Source organism: Canis aureus, chromosome 17, assembly GCF_053574225.1.
Source record: "Canis aureus isolate CA01 chromosome 17, VMU_Caureus_v.1.0, whole genome shotgun sequence".
NCBI lineage: Eukaryota > Metazoa > Chordata > Mammalia > Carnivora > Canidae > Canis > Canis aureus.
Genome location: NC_135627.1, coordinates 57,972,764 through 57,986,093, shown reverse-complemented (window position 1 = coordinate 57,986,093; position 13,330 = coordinate 57,972,764). Strand labels below are relative to the sequence as shown.

Sequence of the window (13,330 nt, the reverse complement as noted above, 5' to 3'; positions counted from 1 at the left end):
GAGAGAAAGCTGCTTTGTTTTTTCCTTTCAGGTTGTAAAGCTCTCTGAAATAGTGAACTTAGCCAAGCAAGCCCAGGTGGATGTGAAATTTCAGTTGCCAATCTGATCTGAGAACCCAATGGATGGCTGAAGGTGTTAAATGTGCTATAATCGTTAAAAATACTGTGTTCTTTATTATTATTGTTCCTTTTCTCTTTAGTGTGTGGAGATTGTAATTGCCAGCTAGGCACAAAAACTTAAAAGCATTTGGTCTGCATTTAATTCTACTGTTCAGAGTGGGCTGTTTGTATAAAGAATGTGTAATGCAGTGATCTAGTTTGTTTTGTTGCAGCTTTCTTTTTCACTTCTATAGAATGTCATTTGCAATATGCCAGTTTACTGTTAGTTTCAACATTCTTCATTGATAAGAGTCCTATGAATAAAATAAATATGAAGATAAAGCTTTATTCTTTAGTGTTAGAAATATATTATATCTAACTAGGCTCATTAGTAGAGCAATGTATTAAAACAATGTTTTATATAAGAAGTGTTTATCTTCAACACCAAATACCTAAGTATATCAATTACTATTTATAAACAGAGCTTTCAAACACTCCCCAGAATATTCTTTTAAGTATGTCAGTGAAGTAACTTGTTATTTGAACATTGTTTTAATCATTATAAAACACTGATTACTGTAAGTATTCATGATCCTGTGGTATTGATAAGAACCAGTAGGTTTGTATCAAATAAAGGTATATTCACTAAGGACTTGGCAGACAAAATTAGCGATGTCAATTTAAGTTAATAAAAATCTCCCAATGTGACTTGGATTAATGTTTTTTCTTTTTTTCTTTTCTAAGTAAGCACAGTAGATGGTGATGTGTCCATCTTTGCGCTAAATATCTTCAAGGACCTGAGTTGTAGATCATGTACTGGGGCATGACATTACATACTGTGGAACTACCTACAGATATTTCCTTTGAATTCTGATATTTATCTGTGTACCATCTGGTACCTTCTTTAAAAAGATGTTTTCCTTTGTGTCCCTTTGTGTGTGTGTGTGTGTGTGTGTGTGTGTGTGTGTATTAATCTTTTGTTCACTGCTTAGAACAGTTGATATTTAACTGTTAACAGTGTTAATACCATGGAAAGGAATACCAGCCACATGGTAGAGACTATGTAACCGTAATGGCGAATATGAGAACTTTTACCTGTTTTGATGTTCTTAACATGTGTTCAGATATATATTCTAGGAGACATCGGATAGCATAGTGGTGATGAGCACAGAATTTGAAAGTTGTCTGGTTTGAATCTTGGCTCCACTACTTATATGAGTTTAGACCAGTTTTTAAATTTCATTGTATCTCAGTTTCCTTAGCTCCTTTCTCATCCTGACTAGAATTATTTGGTGGGGGGAAAGGGAGATAGAGACATAGGACAGCAGGTGGTGGAGGGGGAGGGAAAAAGAGGAAGAGACATCATATAAAGAGAATATATACAATATATATTTAAACCAACTATATATATATCATTATCTGCCAGTCTGCCCTTCCTGTTCGCATATTAAAAGACTAAATTAGAGCCATTAAATCATTGAAAATTGTTCAAGCCTTTGGCTTTTAATTAATAATCAAAATTCTAAAGAATGTCAGCCAATGATGAACTCAGAAAAGACTGGCATTTTGTATTAGTTGGGGTCTACTCAGGAATTTAAAATAATGCTTGGTATTTGGGAGAGGATATAATAAAGGCTGTTGGTAATACTAGTGTTTCAGTTACCTGTTCTTGTGTAATAGAATACCCTAAAACTAGGTGCTTTTCAAACAACATTTGTTATCTCATAGTTTCTGTGGGTCAGAAATTTGGAAGCAGTTTAGGTAGATGGTAGTTTTGGTACTGCAGTTATTTGATGGCTTGACTAGGGCTAGAGGACCTACTTCCAAGATGCCTTTCTCACATGGCTGTTGGCCAAATGCCTCAGTTTCTCTTGATGTGGGCCTGTCAGCAGGGCTGCTTGAATATCCTCGTGACATGGTAGCTGGCTTCCTCCAGAGCCAGTGATCCAAGGGGACAAGAGCGAAGCGACATTGCCTTTTGTGTTCTCATTTCTTTGTTCTTTGTCCTTTCTGCCACACTCTGTGTTAGACATGAGTCACCAAGTCCAGGCCACAAGAGGAAGGGAATTCAGCTCCATTCTCAAAGGGAGAAGTATCAAAGAATTTGTTGACATATTTTCAAACTATCACAACACGTGTTGGGAAGCTGACAGAGCAAACTGGATGCTGAATTAACTCAGAGATTAGTTAACTGCTAAGACTGAGGTAGTAGGGAGAGTCTGGGAGCTGGGAAGACTTCTGATGCCTGCAGCCCTGAGAAGGAGAGTGCTATTGCTTCAGCGGTGGGCCCAGGAAAACTACAGGAACATTTATCAGTGAAGGCAAGGAAAGGATGTTTCAAGGATAGAGTCATCAGTGGTGCCAAACACAGCTAAGAAGTCAAGAAACATATGGACCAAGAAATATTTAGTGGAATTGAAATGATGTAACAACTTGGTAAGTGTGATGATGGTGGTGTAGTCATGGGGAGGAAGTGGGAATTCTGTAGAGAATATAGAGTGGAAACAACTGCCTAGTAGCTGCTTAGACACCCTCCCACTGCAGCCCCTAAGCATCCATTCACCCTTGAGTATTCTTTTTTTAAACTTTTGATTTAAATTCAATTAGCCAACATATAGTACATCATTTAGTTTCAGATGTAGTGTTCAGTAATTTATCAGTGGTGTTTAACACCCAGTGCTCATCACATCACATGCCCTCCTTGATGCTGATCACTGAGTTGTCCTACCCACCTCCCCTCTCAGAGCCCTCAGTTTGTTTCCTAGAGTTAAGAGTCTCTCATGGTTTGTCTCCCTTTCTGATTGCTTCCCCTGCAGTTTTCCCTCCCTCTCCTACGATTTTCTGCACTGTTTCTTATAGTCCACATATGAATGAGATCGTATAATTGTCTTTCTCTGTTTAACTTATTTCGCTCAGCATAATACCTTCCAGTTCTGTCCACATCAATGTAAATGGTAAGTATTCGTCCTTCCTGATAGCTAATATTCCATTGTATATATAGACCACATCTGCTTTATCCATTCATCTGTCAATAGACATCTCAGCTTTTCCCCCAGGTTGTCTATTGTCGTTGCCGCTATGAACATTGCGGGACAGGCGCCCCTTCGGATCACTAAATCTGTATCTTTGGGGTAAATCCCCAGTAGTGCAATGGCTGGGTTATAGGGTAGCTCTATTTTTAACTTCTTGAGGAACTTCCATACTGTTTTCCACAGTGGCTGCACCAGCTTGCCTTCCCACCAACAGTACAAGAGGGTTCCCCTTTATCTGCATAATCACCAACATTTGTGTTCTGTCTTAAGTTTTGCCATTCTCACTGGTGTGAGGTGGTATCTCATTGTGGTTTTTCCCTGATGTATTTCCCTGATGGGAAATTTCCCTGTGTATTTCCCTGATGGCCAGTGATGCGGAACATTTTTTCATGTGCTTGTTGGCCATGTGTATGTCTTCTTTGGAGAAATGTCTGTTCATGTCTTCTGGCTATTTCTTGCCTGGATTCTTTGTTTTTTTGGATGTTGAGCTTGTAGGTTCTTTATGTATCTTGGACACTAGCCCTTTTTCTGCTGTATCATTTGCAAATATCGTCTCCCATTCCATAGGTTGCCTTTTAGTTTTGTTAACTGTTTCCTTTGCTGTGCAGAAGCTTTTTGTCTTGATGAAGTCCCAATAGTTTATTATTGCTTTGGTTTCCCTTGCCTTTGGAGACACGTCTAATAAGAAGTTCCTGTGGCCGAGGTTGAAGAGGTTGTTGCATGTGCTCTCCTCTAGGATTTTGATGGATTCCTTACATTTAGGTCTTTCATCCACTTTGAGTTCAACTTTGTGTATGGTATAAGAAAAAGGTCCAGTTTTATTCTGCATGTGGCTGCTCCATTTCCCCAGCACCATTTATTGAACACAGCTGGTTTAGGGAAGGGGGTGGCTAAGGAAGATGGTGTCAGTGACCTCTTCCCTCACACCCTTTCCACCCTCTAGACAACTCTTTTCCTTACCTGTTTTTGCTATGGCTGTAAAGGTATTTTCCTTTTGCCCCACTCCTTCCCATGCCTTTACTCTGGGATCCTATTTTGGGCCTGGGGTGCAGGCACCTGGGGCTGGTCTTAGGAGGGTGCTAGGCTGCAGACTGCCTTGTACCCCCTGGACACCCTCACATGGTTTTTCTGTGTTATTTCATAAGACTCTTTGAAGTCCAATAAAGTATGTAGGAGATTTAAAAAATATATATATATGTATATCAAATATCCATTTGATATTCTTTGATATTGATTCTTTGATATTCTTTCCTGCTTTGTTGAAGATGAGTTGAGGACCCATTTCTGGGTTCTCTGTTCTGTTCCATTGATCTGTTTGTCTATTTTTGTCCCAATACTGTCTTGATCACAGCTTTATAACACAGCTTGAAGTCTGGCATTGTGATGCCACCAGCTTTGGTTTTCTTTTTCGACATTCCTTTGACTATTCAGGGTCTTTTCTGGTTCCATACAAATTTTAGGATTATTTGTTCCAGCTCTGTGAAAAATGTTGGTATTTTGATAGGAGTTGCATTGAATGTGTAAATTGCCCTGGGTGGCTGCATGGACATTTGAATAATATTTATTCTTCCAGTCCATGAGCATAGAATGTTTTTCCATCTCTTTGCATCTTCCTTAATTTCTTTCCTAAGTGTTCTGTAGTTTTTATATTATGGATCTTTACCTCTTTGGTTAGGTTTATTTCTAGGTATCTTCTGGTATTTGGTGTAGTTGTAAATGGGATCGATTCCTTAATTTCTCTTTCTTCTGCCTCATTGTTAGTGTATAGAAATGTAATAGACTTCTGTGCACTGATTTTATATCTTGCCATGTTACCAATTGCTGATGATTCTTGCAACTTGGGGTTGAAATCATTCATAATTTTACTAATTTGGGTCCTTTCTTCTTTTTGATAAGTCTGACTAGGGGTTTATTGATCTTACTAATTCATTCAAAGACCCAGCTTCTAGTTTTGTTAATGTGTTCCGATCTGGTCTCTATTTCATTGATTTCTGCTCTAATTTTAAAAAATTTTTCTTCTCCTACTGGGTTTAGGCTTTATTTGCTGTTCTTTCTCTGGATCGTTTAGGTATAAGGTTAGCTTTTGTATTTGAGCTTTTCCTAAGTTTTCAAGGGAGACTTGTATTGCAGTGTACCTCCCTTTTAGGACTGCCTTTGCTGTATACCCAATGTTATGAACAGCTGTGTTGCCATTTTCATTTGTTTCCATGGATTTTTTTAATTCTTTAATTTCCCAGTTGACCTATTCATTCTTTAGTAGGATACTCTTTATCCTCCAAATGTTTGAGGTCCTTCCAAATTTCCTCTTGTGATTGAGATCAAGTTTCAAAGCATGTGGTCTGAAAATATGCAGGAAATAATCCCAACCTTTTAGTATGGATTGAGACCTGATTTGTGTCCCAGTATGTGATCTATTCTGGAGAAAATTCCATGTGCACTCGAGAAGAATGTGTATTCTATTGCTTTAGGATAGAATGTGAATATATGAAGTCCATCTAGTCCATTGTGTTACTCAAAGCCCTTCTTTCCTTGTTCATCTTCTACTTTGATGATCTGTCCATTGCTGTAAGTGGGTTATTGATGTCCCCTATTATTATTGTATTATTATCAATGTGTTCCTTTAATTTTGTTATTAATTGTTTGATATAATTGGCTGCTCCCAAATTAGGAGCATAAATATTTATAATTGTTAGATATTCTTGTTGGATAGACCCTTTAGGTAGGATATAGTGTCCCTTTTCATCTCTTACTACGGTCTTTGATTTAAAATCCAATTTGTCTGATACGGGGATTGCTACCCCAGCTTTCTTTTGAGGTCCATTAGCATGATAAATCATTCTCCATCCCCTCACTTTCAGTTTGGAGGTGTCTTTAGGTTGAAAATGAGTCTCTTATAGACAGCATATGGATGGGTCTTGCTTTTTTATCCAACCTGATACTCTCTGTGTCTTTTGATTGGAGAATTTAGCCCATTTACATTCAGAGTAACTATTGAAAGATATGAATTTAGTGCCATTGAATTACCTGTAAAGTCCCTGTTTTTGTAGATGGTCTCTGTTTCTTCTCGGCCTCTCTTTGCTTATAAGATCCACCTTAATATTTCTTGCAGAGGTGGTTTAGTGGTCATGTATTCTTTCAGTTTTTGTTTCCTGGAACCTCTTTATCTCTCCTTCCATTCTGAATGACAGCTTTGCTGGATAAAATGTTCTTGGCTGCATGTGTTTATCGTTTTGTACCCTGAATATATCATGCCGGCTATTTCTGGCCTGCCAGGTCTCTCTGGAGCAGTCTGATGCCAGTCTAACATTCCTACTCTTACAGGTTAAGAACCTCTTGTTGGAGCTGCTTTCAGGATTTTCTCTTTATCTCTGAAATTTTCAACCTTCACTATTTTATGTTGATCTATTTTATTGATTTTGAGGGGGGTCCTCTCTACCTCTTGGACATGAATGCCTGTTTTTTTCCCCAGATTAGGGAAGTTCTCAATTATGATTTGCTCAAATATGCCTTCTGCCCCCCCCCCCCACCCTCGGGGACCCCAATAATTCTGATATTTCATTTAATGGCATCACTGATTTCTTGAAGCTCCCTTCACGGTCCATTAGTTGTTTTTCTCTCCTTTCCTTAGCTTCCTTCCATTCCATCAACTTGTCTTCTATGTCATTTACTCTCTCTTCTACCTAATTTACCCTAGTTCTTACAGCATCCAGGTTAGACAGCATCTCAGAGCATTTTTAATTTCGGCCTGATTAGATCTCATTTCTCCCCTAAGAGATTCGTGTCTTCTATGGTTTTTTCAAGCCCAGCTAGTAACTTGATAATTTGTTATCCTGATTTCCATCTTCAATATTTTCCTTATATCCATAGCAATTAGATCTGTGGCAGAGAGTACTACCTCTGGTTCTTTGTTTTGTTCTGAATTCCTCCTTCTACAGTCATTTTGCCCAGAGAAGAATGGATGAATGAGTGCACATTAACAAAAATATCAACCACAACCCAAGCAAAATACACATTAGATATATCTGAAGAGGTCAGAAACCAAGGAAGGAAAAGAAAAGAAAGAGAAAAGAAAAAGCAAAAAATAAAGAGAAAAAGGAGGAGAGAAATAAAATAAAAGGAGAGAATATGATTTCACAGGGTATATAAAACAGGGCGATCCACTTGGTCCTGAGTGTATTTTGGTATGTGTGTTAGAAGATACTAAATCCCAAAACTGTAAAGAAAGCAAAACTTATATATATATACAAAAATAAAATTGAATAGAGTGAAAGGAAGCCAAAAATGAAGAATATATCTATAAAATGTAAATGTAAAAAATGAAAGTCAAAAGGCTTAAAGAGTTGATAAAATAACAAATTAGTTGAAAAGGGAAAGAAGAAAAAAAAAGGAAGTGGAAATTTTAAACCGAAAGATAAATGAATCATGAGAAAAAACTTAGAATTTTATATACTATTTTCCCCTAGCCTTGGAGTTTTACAGTCTTACCTGGTCCTAACCTTGCCGTGCACCTGTTCTTGTTGGTCTTCTGGGGCAGGGGACTGCTGTGCAGATTCTTAGGCGTCTGTGCCTGGGTGGGGTTGCACCGCCGCTCACCAGGGACGGGCTTACTTTGGTTGCTCTGTGTGGCTTTTGTTCCCTGAACATTTTGTGTACCTCTTAATAAAGGTGGCCCTGCCGGGATCTCCAGCCTCAGAGCCGAAAGATCACAGTCCCCTTTCTTCAGCAAACCTTGGGGATAAATGGTCTTCACTCTGAGTGTGGCAAATGTAGACTCCTGTGGTGTGCGCCCACACCTAACCTCCTGGGTGACAGTGGAGGGGCCCATGCTCCTGCACTTTGTAGGGTCCTGGCTCCAAGGTTGGTGGCCTCACCATGGACACCCCCACTCTGCCCTTCCAGGGGAAGGTGAGGATCACTGCTTTCCTTTCTTTTGCAGGGCTCTGACACTGAGGGCTCTTATCTGGCTATGGGCACACCTGCTCTGCCCTCCCAGGGGAAGGTGAAGGGACCCTGCGTTCCTGTCCACTGCAGGGTCCCCACATGGAGAGCAGTCACTTGACGGGCACTTGGCTCACTCTTTATGGCCAAATGACCTGAGCGCCCCCTCTTGGGCTGGTGACCATAACCATTTTCCCTGCTCCAGTTCTTGGAGACTCTACTGGCTCAGGCACCCCCGTTCTGTCTGTAACTGCAGGGTTGCTGAGACCACACTGTCCCACCTAGAATTCTGCTCCATGTCACCACCTGAGCACCTTACAGGCAGGGGTATCTGTCACTGGAGCAGATTTCTAAGGGTTCTGATTTTGCCCTCCAGGGCTCTATCACATTCCAGTAGCCGGCTTACGGAAGGTTTTCCCCCACCCCCTGCCATTTGTCTGTAGATATATCCTCCCAGAATCACTTTTTCCACACGTCCTGCTTTGCAAAAAGTGGTTGCTTTTCCACTTGTAGAGTTCCAGATATTCTTTTCTTACATCTCAGGTTGAACTCATGGGTGTTCAGAATGATTTGATAGTTGTCTAGCTAAATTCAAGGGACAAGATGAAACGAGGTCCCCTACTCTCCTGTCATCTTGCAACCCCTCAAGTATTCTTTTTTTGCAGGCTTGATATTTCTGTCCTGACAGCCTTACCTGCTTCCTGTGAAAAAACCTACTTTAACATTTGAATTCTACAGTTGAGTAAATCCATCTGAATGACTCCACGTTCAGCATAGAATATAACCAATTTCGGCTATGATATCAGCTCGTAGAGCCCAGGACACCAACCCTGATATTCATACTTTGTAGTAGGTGGGATTTTAGAAACCCACATGATAGGGGGAAGATGTAAAAACAAAGAGAGGGAAGAGAGAAAGAAAAAAGGAAGAAAGGAAGGCAGGGGGACAGGTTGTGTAGCCACAGCAACCCAGCAAGACATTGAATCTTTTAATATTTTAAAAATATCTTGGTGAGCTGTTTCTGTCTGGCATAGAATTCTATTTAAAGAAATTTTAAGGGGCGCCTGGGTGGCTCAGTTGGTTAAGTGTCTGCCTTTGGCTCAGGTCATGATCCTGGGTCCTGGGAGGGAGCTGCCCTGCATCAGGCACAGTGGGGAATCTGCTTCTCCCTCTGCCTCTGCCTTTTCCCTGGCTTGTGTGTGCTCTCTCTCTCTCGTTCACTCTCTCAAATAAATACAGTTTTTTAGAAAAGAAACTTTAAGATTATGGGCATAAATGTTAGGCTGTGGTGCAGGTGCTCTAATTACAGTCATGCTCTTTGGTCCTCTTGAAACGTAAGGGGGTGAGATAAGACCGGCGGAAAAATCAATTTTCAGATTCGTGTGATTTATTGCGTGGTAGTAAAAAAGTCGAAATAAGATTTAGAGGTTTGCACTATAAAGTGAGGAAAGGCAAAAGGTTGGCAAATCAGTTATCGTCTAAAGCGTGATTTAAAATGAAGAGGTGAAAGTGAAGGGATAAAATAATTATTTAAAAGCTGGCATCCAAAGTGGCAGCTGGAGGGAGGCCCGAGGAGGGAGGGCTGTGCCAACGCAGAGGGACTCGAGATTGTAAAGGCACAGTGTCCTCGGGGGCCAGGATTTTGTCCCCTGTCTGGTCTCAGGATTGACGCTATGGTGGTCTTCATTCTCTTTTTCAAAAATGTAGCTCTGTCAGCTTCTCTGTCCACGTTGGGGAAACGTGAGCTTCTTTGTAATTCGTGGCCTCGTCTCACAAGGTGGTAAGACTATGAACGTTTGCTTCTCTACAAGTAAGCAGCTTCTTTCTATCTTTGATTTCCTCCAATCTTGTGTGTACGCTGTTGTTTTCCCGTGTATTGCCTTCCCTTCATGGTTAGTGAGGAGGGAGCCCGGCCACGCGTGCCACCCCCACTTTGCCTTCCTTCGCTTGACATTCTCATTGGCTGTGCGGTCACAGCAGCAAATTTGTCAGTCAGCAGCCATCCTGGAACATGACACTGGAAAGGACGACCCTACCAGGATCCAGTTAGTTACTTCCTAAAGGAGTTTGATTTACCCTCCGCATCACCTCCTCTGTGGTTCCATCATTATGTGTTTTCATTCCTTTGGTGTTCGCCTTTAGGTTTCCTACGTGAACCAGCAAATGTGTGAGGACTCACCTGACCCTGTCCGTTAGGCAGGATGGTAGCTCCTTCCAGATATCCACACCTACTCCTTGGACACTGTGCACATGTCACATTATGTGGCTAAGGGGCTTTGCAGATGTGGTTAAGGCTCTGTGAACTGTAAAACAGGGAGATTATCCTGGGTTATGCCCATAGGTCTGTTTTGGTCTGTTTGGGCTTCTGCAACAAAATACCATAGACTGGGTGGCTTATGAGCAACAGAAATTTGTTTCTCACGGTTCTGGAGGCTGGGAAAGCCTAACATCTTAAGGCACCGGCAGGTTCAGTGTATGGTGAGAGCCTGCGATGTGTTCTGTGTCCTCACATGGTTGGAGGAGCTACGGTGCTTTACGGGATCTCCTAGAAGAGCACTAATTCCCTTTGTGAGGGCTCCCCCCTCTTGATCTAAGTGTCTCCCAAAGGCCCCACCTCCTGACATTGTCTATATGGGCATTAGGTTTCAATGTAGGAGTTTTGAAGGAACAAATATTCAGCCTATAGCAAGGCCCAATCTAATCACATGAATTGTTAAAAGAAGAGAACATTCTCTGGCTGGAGGTGAGAGAGAGGTGGCCAAAGGGGAGGCTGAGAGATTTCAACATGAGAATTCGATATCCCATTGCTGCTTCTGAGATGTAGAGAAGTCTGTGTGCAAGGACCACAGAGAAGCCTGTAACTGGGGGCAGCCCTCAGCTGACCAGCAACAAGGAAACGGAGATCTCAGTCCTACAGCCAAAAGGAACTGGATTTTGCTACAATTGGATGCATTTATTAGTGGCTCCTTTCTGGAGCCTCCTTATGACAGCATAGCTGGCTGACACCTTGATTTTGGTTTTGTGAGACCCTGAGGCTAGAAACCAGGCAAGCCTATCTGGACTTCTGATCTACAGAACTGTGAGATAATACTTGTGCTGTTCTCGGCTGCTAAGTTGGTGGTAATTTGCTCTAGCAGCAACAGGAAACTTATCATACTAATGTATCCTTGCTTCTGTATATTAGTCATAAAAGTCAGTTTCTCTCAAACTGAGGCGAAGGGCTGTTTCTTAGAAATTTAAAATTTTCTAATCTGTCATGGACGATTCTTTTAGAAAATGCAATCAAAACAATGACAAGAAATGAAATAAAAAAAAAGCATATAAAAGAGGAGCCCCCCGATGCTTTTATTTATTTTTATTCAACAGCATAGAACTTCAGATTGCTATCCAAGTTTCGAAATGCTTACTGTTAAATACCTGCTTATCTCTTGCAGTTTTGTGAGCTGCTTGTGGATCAGATCAGCGTCAGTCCACAGATTATACTTTGAGTGGGACTGAGGAAAGCTCCGTCACGTCCAGTGGGAGGATGCAAACACTACAAATTGGAAGTAGGATGTAAACAAACATCTAGTGCAGGGAGGCTCGGCATTGAATAGTTTGTGGGTCAATACGATGGTCCTCACAGCTTGGTAAATTTGTGAAGCAATCGCCATCACGCAGAAAAGACGCAGACTGCTGTGTGCCCCGGAGTCCAGTGGGTGCTAACACAGAAAATCAGTTGAGCAAATTGGGGTATGAAGGGAGAGGGCCGGGGGTGGCCTGAGCCTCACGTCTGGTTTGTATGCTGCTAATCTGCACACTGACGTCGTCAGTGTCTTTGGTAGGAGTTGACCGAGACTGGCCGAGACCTTGCAGTCCTGCAGTTCCAGGTGACAGGACAGATATTTCATAATAAGGAAACGAACGGCAAACCTTGAGTGGTTCAGGATTAGTCCTATGGTCAGTCCTAAAAGCAGAAAAGCATCTTTTTATTCTGTTTCTGATATATGTGTCTGATGAAACTAGCCTCGTTTTTAGAAAAAGAGACCTTTGTTTCAAGGAAAATGATACATACCCGTTGTAAAAACATAAAAACCTCCTTGGTACAGGAAGTACAGAGACAAGGAGGACTCAGTGGCAGCCCCAGAACCCAGAGATAACAGCTGTTAACAGTTTGGTAAATATTCTTCTGGTCTTCTCTACATATGAGCAGATGGGCACAGATATATGAACAGGCTTTTACATAAATAAGGTCAAATTCCAGGTAACGTGCTTTTCTTCTAAGCCCTTAGGCATCTCTCCATTGTGTCCAATAGAGGTCTGCCTCATTTTTAACACCTGTGCACACAAGCGAATGTAAGTACGCTGTTTTACGTACCCGGTCTTACATTATTGACATTTGTTTCCTACATTTAAACACTCTAAACAAAAGGGGTGAACGCCCTGGTGCCTAAATTCTCCTCCGGATAAAAACCTGCACGTGGATTAGCTGTTGTGGAAGCATAGCTAAGCATTTTCATGGCAGTCGCCGACCCTCTTGGCAGCAAGTCTATCCTGGTTAGTCTCCCACTCACAGCGGATAACAGTTTTTCCACGCCCTTGACAACAGTGTGTTGCTAATTCCAACGGGCAGAGAAGGCCTCTATCTCCCCTGGTTAGTGCTGATGGGGCTTTCACCTGTTTGCTAGTCATTTGCCGAGGAGTGCGTGTGTGTCACTTCTGTTTCAACGTTCTTTTTGACTGTTTTTCTATTGACTTCAATCCTATTGATATTGAAGACCTTTTCGCATATTTGAGATCAGCCATTTATCTATTACATATTGCGTATTTTATCATATGTTTTCTTAAAAAAATTGTGGTAAGGTCTCACTTAACATGAGGTCTAGCCTCTTCACAAATTTTGAAGTGCACGTACTGTATCATTTACGATAGGCACGGCGTGGTACGGCCAATGACTAGAACCTACCCACCTTGCCTAACTGAAACTTTATACCCATTGAATAGCAACTCCTCATTTTCCCCTCCCCCAGGCCCCGGCAACCACCATCCTAACCTCTGTCTCTATGGCTTTGGTTCTGTGAGATGCCTCCTATAAGTGGAATCATCAAGTACTTATCCTTCACACACATAATTTTTAATATGATCAAGTACACCAGTGTCTCTGGTTTCCATGATACACTTTGAAGGGCTTCAATTTGGCATTAGTTCTGAGCTTGAGTTACGAATGCAGAGTTTTGTTCTCTGTGAATGGCTGCCCCGTTTCCCAAACATTACTTGCTATTT

General features: G+C 41.3%; 1 protein-coding gene across 2 annotated transcripts in view; it reads left to right on the top strand.

Annotated features, from left to right (window-relative positions):
* Positions 1-806, top strand: part of SUCLA2 (succinate-CoA ligase ADP-forming subunit beta) — a 43,924-nt gene extending 43,118 nt beyond the window's left edge. For both annotated transcript variants that reach the window (XM_077855706.1, XM_077855704.1), the window contains one exon: positions 32-806. In XM_077855706.1, coding sequence (XP_077711832.1) covers positions 32-106 — 75 coding nt within the window. In that variant the 3' untranslated portion in view covers positions 107-806. The remainder of the gene's footprint in view (positions 1-31) is intronic.
* Positions 807-13,330: the final 12,524 nt, after the last annotated feature.